This window comes from Rattus norvegicus, chromosome 1, assembly GCF_021556685.1.
Source record: "Rattus norvegicus strain SHRSP/BbbUtx chromosome 1, alternate assembly SHRSP_T2T, whole genome shotgun sequence".
Classification (NCBI taxonomy): domain Eukaryota; kingdom Metazoa; phylum Chordata; class Mammalia; order Rodentia; family Muridae; genus Rattus; species Rattus norvegicus.
In genome coordinates, this window is record NC_141534.1 from 156,393,361 (window position 1) to 156,421,332 (window position 27,972).

Consider the following 27,972-nt stretch of genomic DNA (forward strand, 5'->3'; position numbering starts at 1 on the left):
TTACTACTCAGCAAGCAATGTTCAAAATGCCTCAAACATTATTAACTTCCTAAGAAAATCAAAGTATGATGATACAAAATTACACATCTACGGTGGCTTGAGTAAGAGTGGCCCCTATAGGTTCATATAGGTGAATGCTTAATCACCAGAATGACACAATCTGAAAGGGTTAGGAGGTGTGTGGCCTTGTTGGAAGAAGTGTCACTGGCGGTGGACTTCGATGCTGCTCTCTCGTTTTAAGTGCTGCCTTGGTCAGATGTCTCTTCACAGAACTTGACAGGACCAGTAACTAAGACAATGTCCAAAGCTACATGGTAACAGAGTCACAAGGTAAGTTTAGTTTAGTGCCATTCCTGGTTGTCAGCCTGACTATCTGGAATGAACTATAAACCAGAATTGGAAAGCTCACCTGTGATCCTGATCTTGAGGCTGGGAGATACAAGTTTCTGACCTGGATCATGGCATGGAGATCTTGAGGCAAAGTGGCTATGAATCTGAGGAGACTAGGGCAAGGGGATCTCTGAGTTCAAGGTCATCTGGGACAAAGCAAGTCCCAGATCCGGGTGTGGTGGGATACACCTTCTGCTGGAAACCAACATAAGGACATTGGAAGAAAGAAGATCCTCTCTTCTTTGCCTGCCTGCCTTGTAGGACTGAGCCACTGCTAGATCCTTGGACTTCACCACTGTTGGGGAGTTGGACTACAGACTGTAAGTCATCAACAAATTCCCTTACTATATAGAGACCACCCATAAATTCTGTGACTCTAGAGAACCCTAATACATTTAGGTATACAATTTACACTTAAGACTTCATAGTAAATAGCTTTCTCTAGTTAAAGTAAACATTACAAGAAGATATGGTATAACTTTATTTCTTCCAGTTTGTTTCCATCACAATAAAAATAACACAGCTTTACAAAAATAAATTTTTATTAAAAGCAGTAAAGTCTGAGCAGGAAGACAGTACAAAGAATGTAAACAATGTAAACACCACTACATTCAGCTCAGCCTGATCGGATGCTGAAAGACAAGTCTAAATGCTCTAGTCCCTTTGCTAGCAAGATACATTAATTCTATTTTACACAGACAACATATTCTAATTTTTACTAGGGAAAAATAGTTTATCGAAGTCGATCCCAACGCCAAATGCTGGCATCATCGCAGACAGCTATGAGGATGCTGCTATCCCTGCTAAAACTGGTTTGTCGAATAGCAGCGCCACATTTATGATGGGTCAGTGTTGTGCATCTAGGGGAAACATGACAAGAGTTAAACAGCACATAGAATGGCATTTACCTTAAAGAGTGAAAGAGAAAAGGTGCAGTTTAAAACCAGCCTATCTTCATTAAGAATTCATTCTCCAATTTCACCTTGTTTGGTATATTTATCTTATCACCACAGTATAAATAACAGTTATACCAAAATATTACAAAATTGAAATTAGGCTATGACACAGTGGTAATGGTACAGTGGTAACAGCTCAGTGGTAATGTACTTGTCTAGGAGGAAGGCCCTGAGTTTGACTGCCAGCACCACAAAAATCAATGATTAAGGATGGCTTAAGAAGGCTACAATTTAGAACATTTTAGAAATTTCTATACTTACTTGGCTTTATGAGGATCTTCTACTTCTAAATCCCAAACATACAGTTTGCCAACCTGATTGCCCAATGCAAGCATCTGTGTAAACAGAATTGAAAATATAAAATTAACAAAGCGCTAGGCTCTAAGGTATCCTAGGTCAGCTTCCTTGCTTAGAGAAACCTAAGCTCCAGCCTTGATGGCCCATCTGACTAATTTTTCTATGTTACTGATTTATAAGAAAAAGTACAAATAATTAATATTTCCCTGGAATCTTGAAAAGAATAAAGCTCTAAGATAATTCATGGGTGGCCTTAGTTAGTTTTACTACGAGTGTGGTACTTTTCTTCTGCCTTAACAGAGTTACAGAGTGAGATGCTCTTCCAAAGTTCTGTTAGAGAATGCTCAGCCAATCTGCAGTAGCAGATTCCTTTAACACTTTAAATAGAGTTATGCTGATTTTTCTGTTTTCCTATAAGAAAAGCTGTGTATGATAAACACATTAAAACACTGTATCTCAGGAACAGAAAGTAACATTGCTGTCACCTAACTGCCCCTTCCACTGCAGATAATGTGTAGTGCCCAGGTAGGTAGCCAAAGCAAGTCACAGCATCGGTACAACCAACGTGAGAGGATGAGGAGGAAGACAGGGCAGGAAAGGCTAGAATCATAGTGTTTCAGAAGACAATTCCAAATGTAAAATTATGTGCTACCTTTTGCCAGAAATCCATAGAAAACCTCATGTACCAAATGTCACACTGGCTGTAATCAAATCGCCCAAGAATAGTCACATTAGACTCACTAGGTTTAATTTTATCTATATCATCCTCCATTTTGCCAGGTTTCCAGCATACAATGGCATTTTCACAAGACTAAAAGAGAAACAAGAGACACATAGTTAGAACTGAATTTAAAAAAATAAAAATAAAACTGTTACTGTTTTAGTATAGCCCAGAAAGCCTGCCTCCCAAGGCTAGAAACTGTTTAGCAAGTCAAAGTTTACACCTGAGGACAAGAAATCTGACTAGCAATAGAATTAAACAACTCAAAAGAATCATGCTTCTTGAAACAGTGAATTTCTCTTCCAGAACAAACTAAGTTCAACCTCAGGTATGTTGGCACCCAGAGACTTGAGGAATGCTATAGAAAATTAGAAGGCTTTTAAAATCTGGCCATTGGCTCATAGTTCCTGTTTGCCAATCTACACATAACAATGTACCTTGTTAACTACTGAGGCTTTATACACAGTGTGGACACCAAATAGAAGATGCTTAGATGATATCATAGGAAATTGATTAGTTCACTCAAAGGACCACAGGATATAAAGTGGCTCAAGATACGATGTGGGGATAGGGTCTGACAGGTCATGACATTACACATTCCCTAACCCTGGAACATTGTGTCTTTAGACACTGCTACTTAAAACAACCTCCTTGTGGTCACTATCCAATCACTGTCTTAGCCAGTGGTCTACACTACCAAATTTTTGGCACTGTTTCTGGCCTCTAGCCAACAGAAACAACCTCTAAACAACCTCTCCTCCAGGCCTGGCCAACCTCAACAGTACCCAGATTAACAATCCTGCCCCTAGAGTTTTTCAGGGAAGCCTATCCAATCACAGATGGCAGCCGATAGGGGTCTATGCATTTAAACAGTTTGACCACAATGCCACAGAAAGATAGGAATGGGAAGAGCAAAGTTCTTCTCTACCTTCTTCAGAACTAAAAATTCTAATGCTAAATGACATTTGAACCTGCTCTTAAGAAACTGCTCCTCAGGTCCTAACAAGTACATTCTGGACTCTCTTCACCCTTTGTAGTAATGTGCTAACTCTTTGGCCTGTAGTATTAGAGGACTGGCAATGACCCAGAGGTTTAGAGTACAACAGACTATCTCCCCAGAGGCAGTAGAAGTCACTAGGTAAGCAGTGATAAGGAATCGCCCTCATCTCCTTTAAGGTGGTATCAGCTGAAGTCCAGTGGAAAGTCTGAATTACCATCTTCACCTGGCAACTTGCAAGTTAGTCCTGAATTGTGCCCTTCAACAACTAAGATAAGAAAGACTGCTAACAAGGAAGGATCCCAAGATCCGAGGGCTAGCTTAGTGGAAGAGTGCTTGTCTAGCAGGGGAGGCCCTGGGATTGATATCCCTCAAATGACAAAGGAAGAAACAAACAAGCCAAATGACTAGGTGAATGGCAAAAAGGAAGTTTCCAGAGTCTAATACTGAAACATTCAAGCCCCAGTAAAATTGTAACTGTGATACCTAATCTTGACTACCAACTTACTTTGTGGGACTTAAGAATCATTATGGAAACAAAAACTCTCACATTTCTTCGAGAGGTTTTCTAGATTAAGTGCCTGAGGTGGGAAGACCCTCCTAGTATGTGGGGACCTAATCCACAGGCTGGAATCCTGGACTGAATAAAAAGCAGAGTACGGGCAGCAGAATTAGTTCACTGCTTTGTTTCTGAATGAGGATGCACACGACTAGCTGCCTCACACTCCTTTCTGCCAGGGCTTCCATGCCATGAAGCTGTCCATCAAACTGGAGCTAAAATAAACTCTTAGATTGCCTTTGCCAGGCATTCTGTCCCAGCACCAATGCAGTGATCACAATGGAAACTTAATTGATGGGCTCAACAGAGAAAAGAGGAGAATCAACAATCAAGACAACCCAATAGAATATTAGAGGAAGAGAGTCATTTCAGGGGCCACACACAAAATCTGTGACAAAAATCCCAGCACTAGAGTATGGATAAAATGGCCAGCAATGTGTGTGTCAAAAATATCTAATATGTTAATATAATAATGAGAATTGGTGTCTCAAAATGAGGGAAGAAAACAGTGTCATTAGTGTTATAGTTCAAAGTATGAGACAAAATATTTCTCTAGTATATAATTCTACTACAGATTCCAGATCAATGAACTACAAATAAGTTAAATCAAAGAAAGTCCCATCTAGCCAAATCACACTCAAACCTCAAACTTAGAGTCCAATTCAATTTGAGAACTGAAAGAAAAACTTTGAGAGCAGTTAGGACAGAAAAATAGTTATACAGAAGGGGGTAGGGATTTAAAGACAGACTATTCCACATTAGAAGCCATGCAGGCCAGAGAAACGGCAGATATTTTTCAACTATTGGGGGAGGAGTGGCATTGTAAAGCAAGACATATGTATTTAATAAATGTATTCTTCTAGAGTAAAGAGAAAAATGAAGAATGAACAAGAGAATCTGTCACTAGTAGACCTCTAATGAATGGCTGCAGGAAGTTTCCTGGACAAAAAGGAAATGGCTTAGGATGGCAGCCTGAGATTAGGAAGGGAAAACCAAAAAGCAAAGGGAAGTGTGGGAAATGTTCACTTTCCTAATTATATTTCACTGCAAAAAATACACTATCCAATGCGGTTCTCAAATGTAAGTGAAACACTTTAGACAATTAGATCCTAAGCTGGGGACAAAGCAACGACAAGGAAAGGTCCTATACTTCCTTTGATTACCAATACGCCAACATATGGTGGCCTGAAAAGCTGCATATACAACATATGACATCTAAAGCAAAGCAACTGCTAAAGAGGCTACACCAAGAAATACCTATAACCACGCTACACATGGGCCAGCAAGATGGCACCACAGGTAAAGTCCTCAATGCACAAGCCTCACAAGCTGAGTGCAATGCCCAGACTCCACACAAAAAGAGAAAAGATCCCGAAGGTATATTCTGACCCCACACAGTGCAATGGCACACGAGTGCTGCATGCACAGACACACATACACATTAATAAAAAGTTAGCCAAACAAGCTGTACATAAATAAAGAGGGGATTCTACAAAGTGTTCCATAATTTCTATACTTGGGAGATTAAGGAGAACCAGTTTGAAGTGATCCTGGGCTACAGCAAATTTAAGGCTGGCGTGGGTAGATGGTGAGACACCCTGTCTCAACAAAAAGAACTAAAAAGAGAAAGAGGAGGAGAAAAAAGAGGAGGAGGAGAAGGAAAATAATAGCCCAAAACAAAATGAACAAAATGAAAGTTCAAATAACCTATATAGGAAGTCCAGGGGCAAACTTAAGAGATGGATTGGATAAAGAAAATAAAACAGATTTAATGTACAGCTTTTTGGGTGGCTAATAATATAAACTGGCAGAAAGGGTTTAACAAGATATGGTCCACGTAAAGGATTGAGGATGTAGCTGGGTGGTAGAGCACTTGCTTAGATTCAGTCTCAGTCATTTAATACCCAACCAAAGCCAATGGTCGGAAAGGAGAACAAAAATGAGCTGGATGCAGTGACTCACACCTGCGGTCCCAGCACTCAGGAGGCCTGCTGAGTTTGAGGACTGCCTGCACTACCCAACGAATTTCTTTAACCCCAGGCCTCGGGATGCAGAAAGCAGTAGAGTTATCCAAGGCCAGCCTGGTCTACATAGTGAGTTCCAGGACAGCCAGGGCTACACAAAGAAACCTTCTCTCAAAAAACAAACGAACAAACAAAAGAAATCCTTACAGAAAGGAAGGAAGGGAAGGAGGGAGGGAGGAAGGAAGAAAGAAATCCTTACAATGTGGGGTTCGGTGGAAAACTCATAAAAAGGTTTTCTTTAAAAAATTCAAATTATATTTAATAAAAACTAAACATTTTCTGGCACTAGCACAATGGTTCCATGGGTAAAAAGGTACTTGCCACTAAGTCTGATGACCCAAGTTCTATCCTTGAAAACTACATGGTGAGAACTGATTCCCCAAAACTGCCCTCTAAGTTCCACTTGTACACACACACACACACACACACACACACACACACACACACACACACACACACACGTTTTAAAAAAAAAAAAAAGCCACTTCCTTAGTCAAAGTCACCAACAGGGACATGAAACGGATTAGCCACTGGCTGGGAGAAAAGATTTTTATGTTTCTGACAGAGATGCATATTTAGAATATATAAAGAACACTCAAAATTCAACAATAAAAACAAACAAAAAACTTAATCCATTAGAAAACCAGCTAAAGATTCAAAGAAATATCCCCAAAAAGGATGTGGATGGTGTGACGCTATATTTGTCAGCCTGACCATCTGCAATTAACTAAACCCTAAATGCTGGGCACACGTGTGAGGGAGTTTTTTCTCTCTCAGATCATCTGAAGTAGAAAGACTCCTAATTTGAATCTTTGAGGTGGGAAGACCATCTTTAGTCTGGGTGACACCTTTGCTAAGAGTCCACATAAAGGACAAAGAAGTAGGATGCACACTGCTTGCTTGCTCTTGGTATCAAGTCCATTCCTTCACTGGCGTTCTTTGAAGTTGTGTATCTAGCCTGAGGTATTTAGCCTTGTGTACTAAACAACTACTGGATTCTTGGATCTTTCAACCATAGGCAGCCACTGTTGGGTTAACTAGAGCATAGCCTAAAGCCATTCCAATAAACCCCATATATATGATATATATTCATTCACACACACATTCATTCGTTCTGTAAGTTCTGTTCCTCTAGAGAACCCTAATACAGATGGTCAATAAGCAATGAAAGATATTCAACAGCAATACTAGCAGTGAATGCAAATCAAGACCACGATGAGGTTTCACTGCACATCTATTGGACAATAAAAATAATGGTAACACTAAATGATATCCATGATACAGACACACCGGACTGTGCATACACTGCTGGGGAGAGTGTAAAATGGCACTCTGGAAGATAGTTTGGTAGACTCTTAAAAACTTAACCATTATCCCAGAGAAACAAAAAATCCTGTACACAACTGTTCATCTGCGAGAGTGCTATAGCTCCAACCAGAAACAAACACAGCCAAGAATATGGTGTTAAATTAACTGTAATGAAGCTTGAGAATGGTGGCATGATAACACAACAAGGCACTAAAACCACAACATACCAACATTCACTGCCTAGGCTTTAAGAGCACAACAGTGTAACTACTGATTTTTAGTTCTAGTTCCAGGTCACCCAATACCCTCTTCTGGCTTCTGAGGATACACAACTGAGACACACACACATGGTACACAGACATCCATGCATCCATGCAGGCAAAACAGACATACACAGAAAATACAAAGTGGGTGATGTAACGCTGGACTTCTTTGCACTATCTTTAAAACTTCCTGTAGTCTATCTCAAGACAAAGAGTTTAAGGAGGGGGAAATGAAACCAATGACAATAAATTTAAACCCAAAGGAAATAAAAAGGGGGGGAAATCAGACCCCTTGATATTAACATCAAGAAGCCAGGCAGGACTCTCTCCCGCTAACAACCCTAAATATTCAGTTAATATCACCAATCACCCCTCTAGATGATCACTTGGAAAAAGACAAACTAAACAAAGCAAGACACAAGAACTGGCTGCAAACACCGAAGGCTACAGGTTCAAGTGCCTTCCTGACATAGCTTCGTATGTGCACATCCTCCCACATATTTTCAGTCATGACTACATTCATGAGACCAATGCAACACATGTGTATACTATAGTTGTATTATTTAGTCAATGACAAGAGAAGCTCATTGTACACGCTCGGTCCAGATGCAATTCTTTTGTTCAGATACTTCTGATCACTCATAGATTGAATTAGAAGATGTGGAATCCATGGTGACAGGATTGTGTATCTACATTCACCAACAAGGTAGGGCAAACTATAGCCTGTAAGTCAATTGACTCCAGCCACCTGTTCTTGCAAATAAGGATTTACTAAAAGAAACACAAAAACATTCCTATTGGATTTAATTATATTTTCAACATCACTGGTTCCCAGATGGTTGAAACTTCTAAGCTTGCTTCTTTTTTCACTAGAGTGTAAAGAACATCTAGCAAACTTCTTTCCTTAAAAATGTCTGCAAATTACCAAAATATAAGACTTTAAAAGTTTATTATCTGCTATTGATATTATAAGTTTTATAAATTTATAAAGAGTTCACACACACACACACACACACACACACACACACACACACACACACACACACAATGCAAGTACAGCTTATATAGTATTCCGTACCTTGGAAAGTATCAAATCGCCTAACCATCGTACACAATCAACATAATTCCTATGTATGTCTCTGGTAGAAAAATCAGGAAAGTGGATTTTCTGGGAAATAAATGGCCTGAAGGAAGAATGGAAATGTAAAAGTTAAAAGAAAGAAAGTGTAGTAGGATTGTACTGTTTTTTCAGTTTGGGATTTATAAACTCTGTGGTACTCAGTCAGGACCAAACCTAGGGCTTCACACAAATCAGGGAGCACTCTGCCTGCTGAGCTTCATCTTCCAGTTCAGTTTTTAAAACTCCACAACATAGAATATGACCACTGACTTCTGTCGGTCAACCTGTTCCTTAGAGCTAATGTATCCATTTTTCACTTGTATTTTCTTTCATTATCAGTTTTCCAATATAATGTTTTCCTTTCCTTTTTAAACTCAGGATTTTAAGTTTGGGGTAGTTGAGATGGTAACAGCACTTGCCACACAAGACTGACCTGAGCTCAGAGTCAGGAACCCATATAAAGGAGGAAGATGACAAATGACTAAAGTTGTCCTCCAACCTCCATTTTTGCTAAAATATATTTGTGAGAAAATAAACAAGATATTCTGGAAATGGCAAATTCTAGTCTCGCAAGTGATTCTATGTCTGTCTTTGTTAAGGGGGCTACAACCACAACCATCCCCTTGCTGGATAAGTGTTTAACTAGAGTCACATCCCACCCCTGTGATTCACTTTATGTTAATTATTGAACTGTGATTGGATAATGATCCCAGGCAATCATGTTTTCCTTTTCCCTCACATATAAAAACCCAGGTCAAGCTTATCATCTCAAACTCTCTGCAATTCAAAGTCTAGGATCTCCTGTTAAGATGGTAAGATGCTATCAATACAAAAACAAAACAACAACCAAAAAACCCCCATGTGTACACATGGGTGCATGAATGTGCACGCAGAGGTCAAAGGAGAATCTCAGGCATGTCCCTATCTTGACCTTCACCTTGTTTTTGAAGAAAGGTCTTTCACTGAACTTAAAGCTGGGTTCTTACACCACCCGGATAGCAAGCTTCATTCCAACACTGGGTTTATAGGCAAATCACAACCACACCAGGCTTTTACACAGGTGCTGTGGATCTGAACTCAGGTCTTTCTGCCTTTACAGCAAGTGCTCTTATCCATCCCACCAAGCCATGCTGACACGAATTCATGACTGTTACAATCTCAGTTGCTTTTTAGCCAAATGCATATATTACTAGCTAAGGCCCTTTCAAAAAGACCAGGGCAACTCTGTGAAATGTAATTTATATTTCAGAGATCTAACACCTATTTTAAAACATAAATTTTCCATTGCACCTGATGTTGAAAGGTTGAAATTAAAAGTTGTACTAATTCTAAGTCAGTAAATGTAGGCCAATGTTTACTAAAGCTTGCAAAAGTAAAAACAACCTATTAATAACCTTATTTGGAAACCTGAAAATAAACTCTTTGCTAAAATAAAAATGCAAAGTTAACATATTTAAACATATAATGCTTACAGTGAAAGCACAACACACGTACACATTTATAGTGAAAGTCTCTCTGACAACCAAGTACTAAGAAGGCAGTTACACTAAGCCCCAAAGCACTTCACACGAGGAACAAGTGAAGCACCTCAGTAACACAGACTCTTCACCGTGCTACTATGGGATACTCCACAATTTGAATTTTCTCTATTTGATGAAGGAAGCATTTACAAGAAAATATCAGCATTTATCTAAATATCTATCTATCTATCTATCTATCTATCTATCTATCTATCTATCTATCCATCCATCCATCCATCCATCCATCCATCCATCCATCCATCCACCCACCCACCCACCCACCTACCCAGAGGCCTTACTATATTTGAATCCCTAAGTGGCCTGAAACTTGCTCTGTAGACTAGGGTAGCATCCAATTTTCCAAATGACAGAAATGTCCTTGCTTCTGCCTCCTCAGTGCTGGGGTTAAAGGTGTTTATCAACACGCCTAGTAGGACAGTATTTTATTATCAGGAACTAGAAACCATTCCATAGCTAGAAACCAGTTTGAGACTATAGTTTATTAAATTGAATTAGAATTTACTATTATGCCTTTTCCCTTCTCTATCCCACAGTAGGTTCAGGTGATTTAAAACTTTTATACCTCTAACATGAGTTAAGAGCATGCACACACACATTAAAGTAACTGAAATGTGCCAATAAACAAGATGAAAACAATTCAAAGACTTAAAAAATTTAAGTAAGCATTTCCGTTTGAAAGATCTGGTAGCAGCTACCTGACCTAAAGTTACAGATATTAAAAGGAGGGCTACTAAAGCAGCAGCGGGAATTGCTTCACAGCCCTGGAGAAGGATAGCACATCTACTCAATACACACGGCCTAACTGTCACCTGTTAGTTTTGTTTGGGTTATAATCGTAAGATTCCTTAATCGCATTCATCATTCTCTTTGAGTTGATTCTCCACAGTTTAAGAGAGTGATCCATACCACAGGACATTATTTTTTCACCCAAAAGATCATAATCCTAGGAATAAAGCAGAAAAGTGCAAATAAGTAATTTATAGCCTCAAACGCTCCTTTCCAGTTTTCACCTGGTGCCCAGTACCATGAGCACGACATTTCAATCCGGAATACTAAGCACATTCCGGGCGTCACCTCAGCACAGCACAAGTCACAGACATATTCTGTTCAAAATTTTAATCTGTCATCACTAGAGTACAAAATAGAAGTTTATTTATACAACTATATTTAAATAGCTTCCTTAAATTTAAAGGTAATCAGATGTTGAAATAATCATTTTGACACAGAAAAGCTACACAGTTATATATTACTTTTCTTGTCCAACTCCAATTTATAAAAGACACGAGTCCTTCAACTGTTAGATCATACGTTTTCTTGTACCACTTAAAATTACATTCACTAAATGTACTTGACTAAATCTCAGCACAGAGATGAGGAGGAGGACATGAAGGCCCTCTCCTAATGGAGGAGCTGGCATCTGACTGCTTCTGGGAGAGGAGTCAGGTTTTGAGTGGCGTGACTCCGGGCACATTTACCTCACTTCAGGGCAGGCCCCATGACTAGCTAACGCAAACTGGACTGGGTGTGGAGAGGAAGAAAGGGAGGGAGGAAGAGAGAAAGGTAGGGAAGGCTGTGAGAGAAGCTGAGGATAGGGGTGAATATAAGCAAGATATATAATAAAATATCACATTTAAAAAAGCAACAAATTAAACAAAAAAATATATTTGTTGTATGTGTTTGGGGAAGGTGGCACCCATGCTCAGAGGTTGGAGGACAACTGGCCAGACTCACTCTCTACTTCCTCCAGGGACTGCACGTAAGGCTCCAGATTGTACAGCAAGGACCTGTACCTGTGAGGCCATGCCATCAGTGCTGCCCACTCCCATGTACTTTATTTCAAAACATTCAAGTCTATATTGTTTTTAGGGTTCACTTTTTAAATGAGTAAAAGTCTAAGAGGATTTTAGTTTTTCTTTTTTGACTGGCCTTGAACTCAGAATCCTCTTATATCAGCATCCCATGGGATTACAAGTATAAAATACCATTTTATAATGCTTACTAATTTCTAATGCATAACAAATATTATGTAATTACAATGTCATTTCGCAGGTGAACACAGTCCAGATATGCTCTTAATTGAGTACCAAGCACTCAAAGAGTTCACAAAATGCTCACATACTTTCTCCCTTTTCATAGACAAAAGGGATGGAGTCTCTCCTGCTGAAGATTTAAGTCTCAGTAAGCCACAATATCCGGCACAGTGGTGCACACCTTTAACCTTAGCACCCTGGAGGCAGAGGCAGGTGGATTTCTGTGAGTCTGAGGCCAGCCTGGCCTACAGAGGGTATTCCAGGGCAACAGCGTTTTGGAGAGACCCTGTCTCAGACAGGAAGAGCACAGGTGCAAGGGTAGACAGTTCTAGCCAGGAGGGTATCTTACAACCTAGGTATTCTGCAGCGACTCAACCTGAAACCATTTTACCAAAACATTAGCTTTGGTGTTTACTGATTTCATCAATCTACTTGCTACTATTTCTAATCACTTCATTATCAACAACAAAATATCCTTAAGAATCTATGGCTCTGTGTTAGCTTTAAAAAAAATTCTTAAAGATTCATTCATTTCTGTTTATTGGTGTTTTGCATGTGTGTCTGTACCACATGTGAGCAGAGCCCATTGAGGACAGAGGAGGACACCAATGCTCTGCAACTGGAGTACTGAACCCAGGTCCTCTGGAAGAGCAGCCAGAGCTCTTAACTGCTGAGCCATCGCTCCAGCCCCTCTGAGTCAGACTTCTCTTGCTTGATTCCATACAAAGCCTGGTGTAGAATGATACCAGGACTTCTAGAACTATGCAAGCTGATACAGTAGCATTAGGTAGCCTTGATTCTCAACGAATGCAACATTTTGGCACCTCCATATATGGTTCAAAGTGATTCAGCTTTAAGAAGTTAAATTAGGAAAAACACTGAAGAGAAACAAAACTAAAAAAAATTAAAATCAATCAATCAATCAAATGAGTTACCAGGCAAAGGCCACAATGTTAAAAACTTGAACATGGCCTAAAGCTGACAGGTCCCTGATTACAATGTATCAGCAAAAAGACAGTACAGGATTATCTCTACCATTATCAGGACAGTGAGATGGCTCCCCATTAAGGGGCCTGTTACCAAGCCTAAATAAAGACCAAAGTTTGGTTTTTTCCCTGGCAGAAACAGAAAAGAGACTCCAGCAAGCTGTCCTGTGATCACAAAATGGCAAGTTTTTTTTGGCAAGTGTACATCTACCTAGTCATACATATATACACAATAAAGACATGTAAGAAAGAAGTGGGAGGGAGGGAGGGCAGGCAGAACGAGTGGCCCAGGCTCTGTTCTCATCACTCGGGAAGCAGAGGCAGGCTATGTGTGAGTCAGATGTCAATCTGGTCTACACAGCAAGTCCCAGGCCAGCAGGCCTACAGTGAAACCTTGTTTCCAAAGCACAAACAACATTTTTTTTAAGCCATAAACTGTTGGTCTTGCTTACTACCCAGGGAAGAGGCACTGGAAAATATAGGGTAATCACATCAGAAGAATTCCTCAAAGTCAACCACTTATTTCTACTTCAAACAAAACTTATGGATAATTAGAAAAACTTGTTCTTTAATAATAAGAACAAGGAAAATTCAATTGGTGACTCTGAATTAAAAAGAAAAAAGTTGGGTCTAGACCTAGACCACCACCCCACCACCACCACCACCACCCCCACCACCACCAAATCTACAAAGAGAATGACTGACATATTCTTCCACTCATCCGAGTCATTTTGAAAGACTGAAACTGACAGAGGCCCACTTGCTCTACCCCTTTGTGTGTAGTTCAACATCTTTATGTTGAATGGATGAAATGACTGCCTGCCAGGCTAGGCTGCATGAGGAGACATGCTTGCCTATGAAGAGAAAAGTTCAATGGGAAACATTCACTCTATGTAAACCAAAGGTCATTACCCCAGATTCAACTTACAGCACTCAGCACTTCATCTCTGTGCCCTTCCACACCTCCGAATATTGCCACAAGAGTGTCTGTTTGGATATTCCATAATCGTAAAGCATGATCTAATGTAAACACAGAAAGTTAAGATAAATTTTTATCACTCATCTACTGCAAACTTTCAGTAAAGTTTATATGTAAAAGCCATGAAAATTTAGATTATGTACAATGAAACTAAGAATATCATTCATGATATATAACAACTTAAAATACATCACATGTAAAAATTATTAATGTTAAGTAAGTTCCAAGCTACACACTGAGACTGCCTCAAAAACAAACACATAAATGAATGAAAACTGCGGCAGACGTTGAGGATGGTGCTCAGAGCACTCACCTAGCATCCCCAAGGCCTGGGCTTCAAGCTTCAGCACTGAAATAAAAAGGCAAAATCCTCCTCACCTCATACCTATAATCTTAGCCCTAAGGGACTAAGGGGTGAGGGTGGGTGTCTGAGCTAGAGGACTGCCTTGATTTCAAGGTTAATCTGGGCTAGAAAGGGAGATCCTGTCCCTCTATAAACAACAAAAATATGGTAGAGAGAGAAGAGGTAACTCAGCAAGAAGAGCAGCTGCTGATTTACCAGAGGATCAAAGTTCAGTTCCCAGCATTTGTAACTAGTGGTTCACAGTGGTCTCTATTTCCAGCACCAGAGTATCTAATGTCTCTAGACTCTATAGGGATCTGCCCTTACATGCACATACCCACGTGTAACCATATACACCTACCATTAATTAAAAATAATAAAGGAAATTATTTTTAGAAATCTTATTTTTATTTATTAGGGTGTGTCTTCAGATACACCAGAAGAAGGCATCAGATTCTATTACAGATGGTTGTGAGCCACCATGTGGTTGCTGGGAATTGAACTCAGGACCTCTGGAAGAGCAGTCAGTGCTCTTAACCGCTGAGCCATCTCTCCAGCCCGGAAATTATTTTTAAAGTACATACTTAAAATTAAAGAGACGAGGCAAATAAAGTGTAGAAAAAAGGAAGCTAATGAGTTTTAGAAAGCCCAGAAGTAGTTAAAAAGAGCAGAGAGGAACTGGAGAAATGGCTCGGCAGTTAAGAACACTGGCTGATCTTCCCAGGACTCAGGACCAACATGGCAAGTAACTGTAACTCTAATTCATGGGACCCAACTCTCTTCCAGACTTCCTGAGTACCAGGTACCCATGTAGTGCAGAACACTGATGTCCATGTAGGTGGAACATTGATACATATTTAAATAAAACAAACAAACAAAAAACCCAGAAGTTGAAAAGTTTATCTAGTAAGTCCAGGTAAACAGGCACAAGGAGCAATGCCATGCTTTCTTGCCAGGGAACGTAGCCGTTCAAGGAAGGAAGCAGGAGCAGTGGCTCACACCTTAACTCAGCACAGGAAAGGCGGATCTGAGGTTCTCTGTGGCTTTGTGGCTACTCTGTTATACACAATAAGAAATCGTCTCAAAAAACAAAAACCAGGCAGGGTATATTTAAAGGAAATTTATAGGGATTCAAAAACAAAAGCTTTTAAAAATAAAAGTATGCTTATTTGCTGCAGTGCTTCCTTTACTGTTTTTTGGGGAGGGGGATTTGTCCTGGGGTGTCGTGTGGCATGTATGTGGAGGTCAGAGGTCAGCTCTGTGGAGGTAGTTCTCTCCTTCCACTTACATATACATGGGCTCTGAGGATGTCAGGCTTTATCTAGTGTCACCTACCTCATCAGCCTCTTATTTTACATGTGACATTCCTTTAACATTATGATTATCGAAGAGACTTATCACAATACCCCCACTGTGTCTGACACCAACAGGCAGAGGCCTGTTTTTGAAGTCTTGGTTTATGAGATGTTAATAAAGGCTTTTTTCCCTACTAAAGCCATTTTTTCTTATAATTATTTATCTTCAGAACATAACCTGTCACTTTCAAACAATTATTCCAAAACAAACTGACCATTTGTTTCTTGTGAGCTTACCTTTACTTACTGACAGGAGAAGGTTTGGGTCTCGTGGGTGGAATTTCAGCTCATTGATAGCATTCCCATGGCCAACATAGTGCTATGATAAATTTAAAACATTTCATTTCACCTCAAAAGCCAATAGTTATTTTTCATAGACCTTAAGAGAAACAGAAGGCTGGGACGCAACTAGTGGCAGACCAAAGCCTAGCACAATCAAGGCTGAAGTCAGTGTCCAGTTCTGCTGCCCTCTGTCCCCAAAACAAAAGATTTCACTTCAAGTAGTTCACACTCAACCTTGGCTACATACTGAAATCACCCAGCAAACTTATAGAAGGAAAATGGTGCCAGTTAGCCAAGGCTAACTAATAGCATTGTGTAAGATGTCAATGACCCCAGGGTTAAAATCAGCAATGCCTAAAACCTGCCTTCCTATTAATATTAGCTTCCTTGGCTCTCCCTTCCTGTTCCTTACAGGCTGCTCTGGAGCCCACAAGCAAGGGAGGAAGACTAATCAATTACCTACCTGTTACAGGGACTCCGAAGGACTAGTCTAAATAAAGCAAGGGGGCTGGCTAGATGGCGCAGAGGTAAAGGTGCTGGCTGCCATGCCAGAAAACGGCATTGGATCCTCAAGACCCACATGATGAATGACTGCACTCATCGTAAAGACACTTTACCAAGTTTTACCAGGTGTGTATTCAAAAGTAGCATTATCTACAATTTGAACAGAAGACGCACCTTTATACACTGCATTGTTATAGGATTAATTATTCTTATTATGCCTCTAGATCCAGCAACTGCTAGCAGAGGGTGGCTGGTGTTGCTATCATAGGTCCATGCACAAGTGTAAAAGTTTTCATCTGCCTGAGAAAATTCCAGTTAAGAAACATAATTTATTTTGAAAAAATAGATGACTTAATGTTTGCAATAAATGGAACCTTCCAAACAACTGGTAAAGGTTTGGATATTTAAGTGCTCATTTTTCTTTACATGAAATTTGCATATTGATAGCCAGGTGTCCTCACATTCAAAAAACAGAAGCAGGAGGATGTTCTTACATTAAAGGCCGGCTAGGGCTACTCAGCAAGCTACTCCTATTCTCAAAAAAATCACATATCCACAGCGGCACTTTTAGGCTAAAATCCATACTGCCTGAGCTTCTTTGCCCCTCACCCCACCACACTTCTTTGTGGCTGCCTGCAGAATTGCTCTATCTACTGCTGTAGTTCCCAATCAGCCAGAAAACACAGCAGTTCAACCCATAAGCATGGCTGCTCTTCAATAACGCTTTATTTACAAAACTAGGGGGCAAGCCTGCAGGCTTGCCTTGCTGCCCCGTCCTGATATGCTGTGAACCTTCCTATCATGGGAACCACTCACTCATTCCTCACTTGTCATATTCCTTCCAGTGGATCTGGAAGAAACTTATCACTCAGCTTTTTAAAATCCCCGTGAACTAATATTTTTGCTTTTAAGACCTTTCTTTTCTTCATAACTGACTTTTCAATATTTTATTTCCTTAACTACACACACTTATTTTTTCCATCTTGGCTCTGTTGATCAGATCCTTAGGAGGACTTCCAGGTAAGCACTGAAACTGCAGTAACACTGTAAGACTCCAAGCATGGCCGAACAAGCACGAGGTTTAGTCGGTCTCTGTTAATCATCTCTATCATGGATTTCCAATGCCTGCTTCCCTCATCCTGCCCCCACCCATAGCACATCCTCCTCATACACATCACCTTCCAGCAAATTCAACATCAGGTACATGCCAGGATCCCCCAGTCTTAAACCAGAGATATAAAAACACTTCGAAAAGGATACATCAGCATCTACATAGGACTGCAATAACCGTATTTCCCCTTGAGAATGGCATTCATATAAGGTTACCTAAAGAAACAAAAGCATGCATGTCATCTCAGAGAAGCATTCTCTTTATCTCTTAATCATTCTAGTTGCAATTATAACTTAACAACATTACAGAAACTGCTTTAAAGAGCTCTGTATCCTTATCAAAGTCTTACAAATCCTTGCACATCTTATGTAATACTAGACTATATTTAAGAGTCTAGTAATAATTTCTATTTCCAAACACTTAAATATACATTTCATCCACATGATCACAACTTTTTCAAACTGAGTTAAAGTCTAAAACTTTAAAAATAATTATGATTTATCCTCTTTTAAATTTGTAAGTAAGCATCTTGGTAACATGAAATAATGAACTAAAGAACCTCACATAAAGAATCCATGTACTGAAACATCACTGATACCCCGTAAATATGTACAAGTTTTTATGATTTTATGTATAATTAATATTTTTTTCTTTTCTTTTTTTCGGAGCTGGGGACCGAACTCAGGGCCTTGTGCTTGCTAGGCAAGCGCTCTACCACTGAGCTAAATCCCCAACCCCTATAATTAATATTTTTAAACTATTACTTAAATCTATTGGATTTATGCTTGGTATAGAACAATTAATTATACCTTTTTTTTTAGATGACAAAGTTCTGGGGCCAGAGAGATAGTTTAGGGTTAAAATATTTATTCTTCCAGAAGATTCTGTTCCAACATCTACATGGCTAATAATCCACTGTAACCAACTCCAGGGGATCTGATACCCTCATGGCCTCCGTGAGTACCGCATGCACATGGTGCACAGATAAACATGCAGGCAGCCCACAGACTCAAAATATTTACAAAGAGAACTAGAAAATCTGCTTCATAACAAATATAAAGTCAGTCATTAGTCTTAGTCTCTAGTCATTAGTTTTAACCCTGATCACTTCTCAAAGTTTCCTTCTTACACAGAAGAATCATGCTGTTAACCCAGTATCCAGAACTTATTTTAAAATCACTCCATTTTAACACTCTAACTGTAACAGATGCAAACGAATCACTATTGCCGCCCTGCCCCCCAACACTCACTCTGTTGCTTCCCACAGTTGCAAACACCAGAGGATCTCCTTCTTTACTGTGCCAGTTAAACTGAACTCCAAACAATGGCTGGTTGTGATCTTCCTATAAAATAACCACAAAAAAGAAAATTTTAACGTATTTTTAAAAACAAAAACCATTAGTGAACTAAGCTTTACTTAACCTTCTTTCTGCCCCCTTATTCAGCACATCCACTAGCTTACATGCTGTGGTGGTCCGACTAAGACTGGCCCTTATAGGCTCATGTATTTGAATGCTTAGGAAGTGGCACTATTTGATAGGATGCGGAGGTGCGGCCTTGTTGGGGTAGGTGCCACCTGGTTGATGGCAGTGTTTAGCTAGGGTGGGCCTTGAGGTTTCAAAAGTTCTTGCCGGACCCAGTGTCTCTCTTCCTCCTGCCTGTAGACCCAAACAAGGAACTCTCAGCTATCTCTCCAGTATCACGTCTGCCAGCCTTGCTTCCAGCCATGGTGATAAGAGCTGAACCTCTGCAGACGTAAGCCAGGCCCACCTAAACGCTTTCTTTTACAAGAGGTGTGGTGGTTATGGTGTCTCCTCACAGCAACAGAACACTGACTAAGCTACATATCATACACACACTGACTTCTGACATTAACTGTAACACTATAAAGCTTCCAGATCTTCAAATATGTGAATGCTTTCTACCAAAGACTTACATCACAAGTTAGGAAGCATCTATGTGTTCTGAAAACAATCTGGACTGCCTGCCCTTTTAAACCCAACCTTCATGTTCTAAATCATGATAAACTGACAACTTTTGGTAGATATATTTTAAGTTCTTGAGCCAGAGGACACGGTTATTTCTCTCATATAACAGACTAACAAATGGCTTTGGATTGTATTAGGCTTAAGTTTTCCCTTGGAAAAGAAAGTAGGGCACATCACATCCATCCCTGCCACTGCTTTTATTAGTCAGTGGCTATTCAAACAAATTTATCTTGAGTAATCTTTAAATAACCTTGGACTTGGATTATCAGAGGAAAGATCAAGACTCTGAACAGTGGAGACTCAGACTGCAGATACGCATGGGGAGGGCGATCTGTGAGGTGGTTACACAGAGACAATGTGGTAGACAAGCACCACAGGGTTGTCGTTCACGTTAGTTTCCCAAGTTGCAGTTCAGATCTAGGGCTTTACTGCACTTTCCTGCTATTTAACACTGACTTCTAAGTTCACTTTAAAGTACTTTTAATGTCTTCTAGCTTTTATTTTCTTATCTCTTGAAAACCCAGGGCTTCAGCTTTGGAACTATTTAAAAGGCACTTAACAACATCATCCAGAGTTAAAGAGATGACTCAGGAGTTTTGCAGAGGACCCTGCTCCAGCTCTGGTACCCTGTGTTTGTAGTGGGGAAGAGGGGGTTCACAACAGCCTGGAACAGTGCCAGGGGAACACAACCCTCCACTGCCTCGTGCCTGTACCCCTATGGAAGACACGCCCAAACACATACTTACACAAATCAATAAAACATCTTCTAGAGACAGAATGTAAAGCCAGTAAGTTAATATAAGTAAACACCAACAGACTGTAATGGACACCACTTCTTAATGTATTAAGGGAAAGTTTTCACCTTTTATAGGGTACAGTTAACTGTACTGAGCACTTAACGCTCCAAACTGGAAAATGCCAGTTTCTTATGTTTTGCTAAGAGTTTATCTAAAATTATATTGAGAAAAGGTTTTCAGTTTCTTTTTAAGGTACTTTAGTGTAGAAGCGGTGAGTTTTATGACATTTTCCCTACATATCATGAACTTTTAACTGAATTTAGGCACTACCCTCTATCGTCATTAGTTTCCTTCTTCCCAAGTTGATTCCCTTCTAAACCTTCATCCTGCATGGCTGAATCAAATCCCTCTCTGAATCTACATCTCTCCGACTCAGCTGTTGATGGGCACCCAAGCTGGCCTGCCTTGGTTACTGTGAATGGTCACAAATGTGGAAAGTTCCTCTACGGTGTGTAGACATGGCGTGGCAAGGTCCTATGGCAGCTGTACTTACAGTGTCTAAGAACCCCACACTGACTTGCAGTGTGGCTGTAGGATTTTACATCCCCACCCAGAGTGTACAGGAATCCCCTGCCCCCAGCATTACAGCTGTCTTAAAAAACAAAAACTACTCTGACAGGGGAGAGACAGAGTCTGTGTCATTTAGATTCACATATCCCTGGTTGCTAAGACGGTGAACATTTTCATTTGTCTACTCACCAACAGTACTTCACGGTTCTTATAACAATTCAGTATTATTGTGCACGTGTATGGGTGTTGGGGAGGGAAAATAGACCCCAGAGGTCAGAGGAAACTTATGAAGTTGGTTTTTAATGCGGGTTCTGAGGATGATATTAGGTGTCCAGTGATATGTGGCCAGTGCCTTTACCCACTGAATCATCTGGACGGTCCTACTTCATCTTTTAAAATGTGTCTTCATTTCATTGCCTGTTTATTGAGTAGATTTAGTTTATTAGTAGATTTATTGGGGTTTTTTTTGGGGGGGTAAACTTTTAAATTATCATATCATAGATATTTTTTTTTTCCGGAGCTAGGGACCGAACCCAGGGCCTTGCGCTTCCTAGGCAAGCGCTCTACCACTGAGCCAAATCCCCAACCCCTATATCATAGATATTAATTCCCACTCAAAGTTTTTCTCACAAAGTTAAACTTACATCTGTAGGAAAGAATATATATTAAATATATATATAACATATATAAGTATGCATATATTTCCTCAAGGGAAAAACGCTCACAAAATTTAGAAAACAATAAATGGATATAGAAACTATTCAAAGTAAACACCAAAAGTCCTTACCGATAGTAGTCTGTTTTTTACAAATTAATAAAAATACTGCTGAGAATACAATAATTAACTCCAACTCCTTGTTTCCCTCTAAATCTTGCATATTTACATTATTAAACTGGGTACAGCACTCACACCTAGTCACAATACACAGAAGACTGAGCTGTGACTAGTTTGAGAGAAGCCTGAGTTACTCAGGGAGACCCCATCTTACAAAAATACATTGCTGGCATCGGTGGAGTATGCCTTTTAATCTCAGCACTCAGGAGGCAGACAGGGAGAGCTCTGTGAGTTCAAGGCCAGTCTGGTCTGTGTAACACTGGCTTAAAAAAACAGAAACCACATTGATTTGGGGCTGGAAAGATGGCTCAGTGGTTAGTTAAGAGCAGTGTCTGCTCTTCCAGAGAACCTGGGTTCAATTCCCAGCAACCACACTATAGAGGACACAGGGGCCTTTTACTCAGATAAGCACCAAGAGAACCAGGAATGCTAATTAGGTAGGTGTGTCTCTCCAATCCAGAAAGCAGAGAGTGGGGGGTTGTTAAGACCTGGTGACCTTGGCTATCTGGTTCTCAGTAGGGGCACCTCACCCTGATTCCCTAGAATGATTAGACTCTTTCTTTCCTAAATAATCACCCATAACGGATGTCACATGTACTTTATGGCCTGCTGACATCTACACTGTCAGAGACCACATTAGATTCTAGGTCTTTTAACTACAGAATCCACCCTCATGGTCACATAATACTTTGTGAAAGAGTTTCTATGGAGTCATACCTTAACTTTTGCTATGTTCCTGGAATTGTTGTTACCTGAATTCTCCTGTTTGAATATGCCTACAATAAAACCACCTGGCGTTAGACTCCCTGATCCCTTCAGTCTGGTCCAAGACAACCAAGTCAGTCTGTACCACGTGTTCATTCTCATCTCTTCGTATAGTTTGCTTCCCAATCTGACACCTGCAGGAACTCTCTCATACAGACATACATGCGGGCAAAATACCAATGTCCATAACATAAAAATAAAATAGTGTACGTGCGTGCATAAAGGCCTGCTTACGTACGTACATAAGTAGGGGTGTGTGTGTGTGTGTGTGTGTGTTCCTACCAGACACATGGCAATCAGAGAATGACTTCAGGAATCAATTCTCTTGATCCACTATCTGGGTTCCAAGAATTAAACTTCGGTTGTTAGACTTGGCAGCAAAATGGCCACAGGTAGTTATGAATATTTCTTAGGGGATGGATTTTTATAGGTCAATTCATCTTATTTAGGTGGGCAGTTTATGTCATTATTCAATTAGCTCTGGGTTTATTGTGTGGACGTATTGTAGACTGAGAATTTAACATATAAATCTGATTGCTAAATTATAAACTTTTTGAGTCTTGATTTTAACAAGATGTTGGGAGTTTATTTGGTAACTATTAGGGGGCGGATGCTGGGAATGTAAACAGAGCAGCAGCAGAGAGCTACAAGAAGGAAGAGAGAGGGTAGCCGGGAGGGTAGGCGATGTTGGGACCAGGGGCGGTTGCTGGGAGTGTGGGCAGAGTCCGAGGCAAGGGAGCCTTGATAGGCCAGCAGTTGCTGGGATATCTAGAGTCCTGGTTTTACTGGGTTGCTGGGACCAAAGAGTTCCCGGCTAACCAGGAGAGGGTGGCTAGCAATGGGGGGGCAGAGAGACTGCCTAGGCCAGAGAGTAGCTGGGGGTAGCATGGTGTGGTGCCCTAGAACCAGCCACCACTGAGATGAATGTACCCACTAATGCCATGTGGCCCTACGGTGCTGGTCTTAGTGTGGGATGTTAGATTCTTTTTTTTTAATAATTACTGCAACACCCACTGAGCCATGTGGCTAGACCCAAAACCCAAAAGTTTTAAAATGTCACATTGTTTTGTAAAAAGACAATCATAAGCCACGTTTAGAATGTCTTTAAAACTGTAAGAGTTAAGATGTGCTGACGCTTGCTAGGGTCAAGGTAACAGATCATCCTCAGTTCTTTTTTGGTAACTGATGTCAGAAGTGGCTTTGGTTATAGTTTACTGAAGAGTAACATTTCTTCAAGTCCTTTATTTGGATCAACAAATAAACCAACAACAGACTGCAATACTCACTATTAATATTTAAAGTAAAGGACAAGATAAAGTTCACTTGACTAAATGTGACAGATTATAATACACAATTTAAACAAACAAATCCCTTTAAAACACAGTAGTTTAAAATACTTTAGACCTCAGAGTATCAACTATCTCATGTGTACCCCAGAAGTCTGCAGCCTAGAGCTTCCTGTACATACCTTGAGGCTGTTCACACATTTGAAAGAATATTTGCATTTCTTCGACTTCCATTTTCCCTTTCCCCAGCTTTTCCTTCCTGGTGCATTTGGTGTATTTGTGGGTGTGTCCGGGCGTTCTGTGTTTGTGCCACTCTCGATACTGACAGCATCGTCCTGTGAGCAGTAAGTTAGGAACTTCATAAAACAGATGCACATTTAAAAGTAAGGAACTTCACCATTAATAAGATGGCTAAATTAAAAGTGTGCAAAAAGTGGGACTTGTACTCCTGGCACAGTTGGGGAGCGTTGGGAATAAAATCCAGTTATGCATTAGAATACTTGTGAACAACTTACACTGCAGAGAAAGTAAAAACACTACTACGAAAGACAGAAGCAATCTGGGCTTTAAGTAAAGCACTGGTCTACACCAGTTACACTAATACAATGCCTCATTCACTCCTACACAGCTCTGTGGAAAATGCGTAGAGTAGACAGGAAATGTGGGAAAAACTAACTACTCTCTTGCTGGTAAAGAGTTGCTAGGATTCAATAGTTCACTAGCACATAATTCAATAAATCTGACTGGCCTACACATCTTCATAATTTACTGACTGCTACTCAGGTTGAAGCACGGGCATGTGACCATTGAAGTACGTTAATACTTCCTATATTAGCAATAGTTTTGAAAAGCATCTGTTATGCAAAGTCTACTTATTTATAACATAAACCACTTAGAATTTTAAAGAAGTCTCCTTGGTCCATACTATATGTAAATGCAATTCGCCTCATAGTTTGAATACTACTAGAAAACACATTTGAACTTTGAGCGCATATCAGACAGAACTCTGTAGACTATAGTCTGCCCAAACAGAAACAGCTGCAGAAAATAGAGAAGTCTCCTAACTTCTTCAGCTCAGAACCATACTTAAGTCTTCTTTGGAATACAAAAACTTCCATCTATTACCCTGGGGCAATAGTAGTCCCTAAATCCATTCCAGAGGAACCATTTTGTCTAACAGCTGTTAGAGCGAAAGCCCATGAAGTCTGCACTGCTTTTGTGATCTTAAGTTACGGCTTCCTAAAGTTGGTTTTGTATTACAAAAAATAAATAGGTTAAAAATAAATAGACGTGTCAAAAGATATTTAAAAGCCACTAATTCATTTAGAAAACATTAGTTCTTTTTCAAACTTCACCTTGGTCAAAAATAAAATGTCTTTTAAGAAAATACAATATTCTAGAACATAACACCAAATAGATATGAAGCTAGTCATAGTGTCTCACTCCTACAATCCCAGTACTTGGAATGCTGAGGCAGGGGAATAGCCATGAGTTTGAGGCCAGCCTATGAGACTCCGAAACAAAAAACCAACCAACAAAAAAACCAAGGAATGAAGTACCTGACACAAAGCAGGTGACTAACAAGTGACCGAACTGCAATTTGATGTAAATGTACAATTAGCTTTTAATGGAAATTTAAACTGTGCTTAAATTGGACTCCTAAATTGAAATCATTTTCAGCCAGGCATCTGTTTCCCCAGCAATTGGGAGGCAGAGGCAGAAGGATCTTAGCCAGCATGGGAATAACAGGATCCTGATTTAAAAAAAGAAAAATCACATTTATCTGTTTCTTCTTATATGCAAAAAGTTCAGATTTTGGATTTTCCAGTTAAAAATCTATCTTGTATCACAATTGTTGCGGGTCGTGAAAAATCAGCCTATCACTTCTATCAATCAGAACCTGCAATTTACTGTGTTAATACATATATTACTCCATCTAAATGGGGAACCAGTTGCTGTGCCTCGAATCTTTGATACAACATTTAGTGGGCAGGGGCATGCTGATCTCTGAATTCCAGGCTAGCCAAGAGTACAAAGTGAGACCCTGTCACAAAACTTAAAAAAAAAAAATAAAATAAAATACAACAGGGGGGAAGTACATCTTTTGATGAGAACAGAACCTGGGGCCTCCTATATGTCAGGCATGTGCTTTACAAATGAGCTTTTATGCCTCTGGCCTTTTTAAAAAGTTAAATATATTTTAAAGTTTTACACTTGGTCTGGTTTGTAATCTTATATGCTTCATCTATATATCCACAGTATTCTGCAGGACATGGTGGTGAACGAATGTATTCTAGGTACTGAGAGTAAAGTAAGAAGGTTATCAGGTGTGAGGGTGGGCCTGTGTTGCACTGGGAGATTCTAACTCAAACAAACAAACAAACAAGAACCCTTTCATTCTGAGAGGACCCCAAAGGGTTCAATAATCTGTCAAAGACACACATACCAAAACGTTCAGTCTTGCCCCTTTTAGAAGGGACCAAAGCTAACCCAATCATTCGGTCTCAGAAAGCTTTAGAAACCATCAAAAAATGTACTTTAGGAGTCTAGGAAAATAAAATGAACTTCCATTTAATTTTTTTCCCCTGACAAATTTCCTCATTATAAATAAATTTGACATTTTCATTAAATTCTGAGTAATTATGCGAAAGGCCAAAGCCTACCCTATCATAATATAAGTAATTATTAGAACACGTGTCTAGTACTTTTCACAACGCTTGCATATTATTTTTTACGGGGCAGCATTTCTCTAAGCACTATGACTTCACTTAATCTTCACACTTGGCTCAAATACAGACTTTACCACAGTGGCCTGAAATCTCCCAATCCCTTTACATTAAGCAAAAACTTTCAAATTGTTCCCTCACTTGCCTTAATCAAAGGTGGCTCCCCCTCCACTATCTTCTCGATCCTGCTCCTACTACAGAAAAGTCGACACTAAGGACCACAACACCGCACTTCCACGGAAAAGGGCACACATAACCACACGGTCACATAAACTCAAGCCAGAGATCTATATACTTTCCATCCTTAAGATTCCGTAGTGCTTTACAGTGACACAACCCCTCAAATCCTTAGGAGGACCCCTCCTACCAACTTTTCTGGGAAAACGGAATCTCTTACCTCCAGCATGCCTTTTAAACTAGTACAATCTCAGATTCGCAATCACCGTCAAGTCCCCCAAAGGAACAAACTCCCTCTCCCACGCAGGGATGATCTGAGCGGACCTCGCAGACCTTCAGGACCTTTAATCCGCTCCTCGCCAACTTTCTGCTTGCTATCAGTCGCAGTTCCACCTCGAATGCCCCAGACAAACTGGATTTCCCCGCACGCCTGCGTTCTCCCAAGCGCGGGGTGACACCTTTCCCTCCCCCCACGGCAGCCCGCCCGCCCCGACCGCAGTTACCAAAGAACCTGAAACTTCTACTCCACAGTCCCGGACAGGCGGGGCTGCACTCACATTCTCGTCTCCCGAGAGGTCCGGGTTGCTGTTCTCGTCGCTGCTCAACTTCTGCTTCTTGGCCGCCGGCATGTCTGTTCCCGCCGGCGCAGTCGACACTTCCCTCTCAGACATATTCCTCCGCCTCCCTCCAGGTTCTTGCCGCCTCGGGCGGGGCCTCCGCCACACCGCCGTCAAGCACGCCCGGCCGGAGCCTGCCGCAAAGCTGCCGGCACCGCCACCGCCGCCGCTCCCCCCACTGTCGCAAATCGCGCCCAGCCGCCGAGGCGGGCGTGCGTGCGACCCCGCCACACTGCTGAAAAAGGGGCGCGCGCGCGCGCGCCCTCCCGTACGGCTTCCTGGCTGCTTCCCGTCCCCTGGTCCCGGCGGGCGGTTTTCCCGCCGCCCTCTCGGCACTTTGCACCGAGGCGTCGGACCTGCTGGCTCAGAGGGCAGGGTTTCCTAGTCCCCCTTCCCCACCAGCGCCTAGAGAGGAGGCGGAACTCAAAGGGCTGCTCCCTCACCCCCTTCCTTGCCCAGACGTTTCGTCCGCAATTGGCTCAAACCTTCGATCTCCGACCCGCTG

At 40.7% G+C, this 27,972-nt stretch overlaps 1 protein-coding gene across 3 annotated transcripts; it reads right to left on the minus strand.

Annotated features, from left to right (window-relative positions):
- Positions 1 to 858: 858 nt before the first annotated feature.
- Positions 859 to 27,960, minus strand: Eed (embryonic ectoderm development). 3 transcript variants are annotated; one of them, NM_001106278.2, is made up of 12 exons: positions 27,408 to 27,944; positions 24,130 to 24,282; positions 19,017 to 19,109; positions 17,916 to 17,981; positions 16,830 to 16,955; positions 16,107 to 16,188; positions 14,121 to 14,212; positions 10,986 to 11,119; positions 8,594 to 8,699; positions 2,296 to 2,454; positions 1,608 to 1,681; positions 859 to 1,250 (listed from the first exon to the last, which is right to left on the minus strand). In NM_001106278.2, the coding sequence occupies exons 1-12, from the start codon at positions 27,519 to 27,521 to the stop codon at positions 1,124 to 1,126; spliced, it is 1,326 nt and encodes a 441-aa protein (NP_001099748.1). In that variant the 5' UTR covers positions 27,522 to 27,944; the 3' UTR covers positions 859 to 1,123. The 3 variants fall into 3 exon arrangements, 2 of the variants coding, with proteins under 2 accessions (NP_001099748.1, XP_087512656.1); XM_087656530.1 differs by having other exon boundaries at positions 915 to 1,250; positions 2,385 to 2,454; positions 27,408 to 27,960; XR_015685395.1 differs by lacking the exon at positions 8,594 to 8,699 and having other exon boundaries at positions 915 to 1,250; positions 27,408 to 27,960.
- Between the last annotated feature and the right edge of the window lie 12 nt (positions 27,961 to 27,972).

Bases quoted from the DNA above. Each gene is read 5' to 3' on its own strand.
- Eed (NM_001106278.2), bottom strand. From the start codon at position 27,521: ATGTCTGAGAGGGAAGTGTCGACTGCGCCGGCGGGAACAGACATGCCG. The intron at 16,956-17,915 runs GTATCCTTTTCG...GAATTTTCTCAG, and splicing joins AGTCCTATGTAGATGCTGAT to GCAGATGAAAACTTTTACAC. The intron at 14,213-16,106 runs GTAAGCTCACAA...TGTTTACATTAG, and splicing joins TCTCCTGTCAGTAAGTAAAG to ATCATGCTTTACGATTATGG.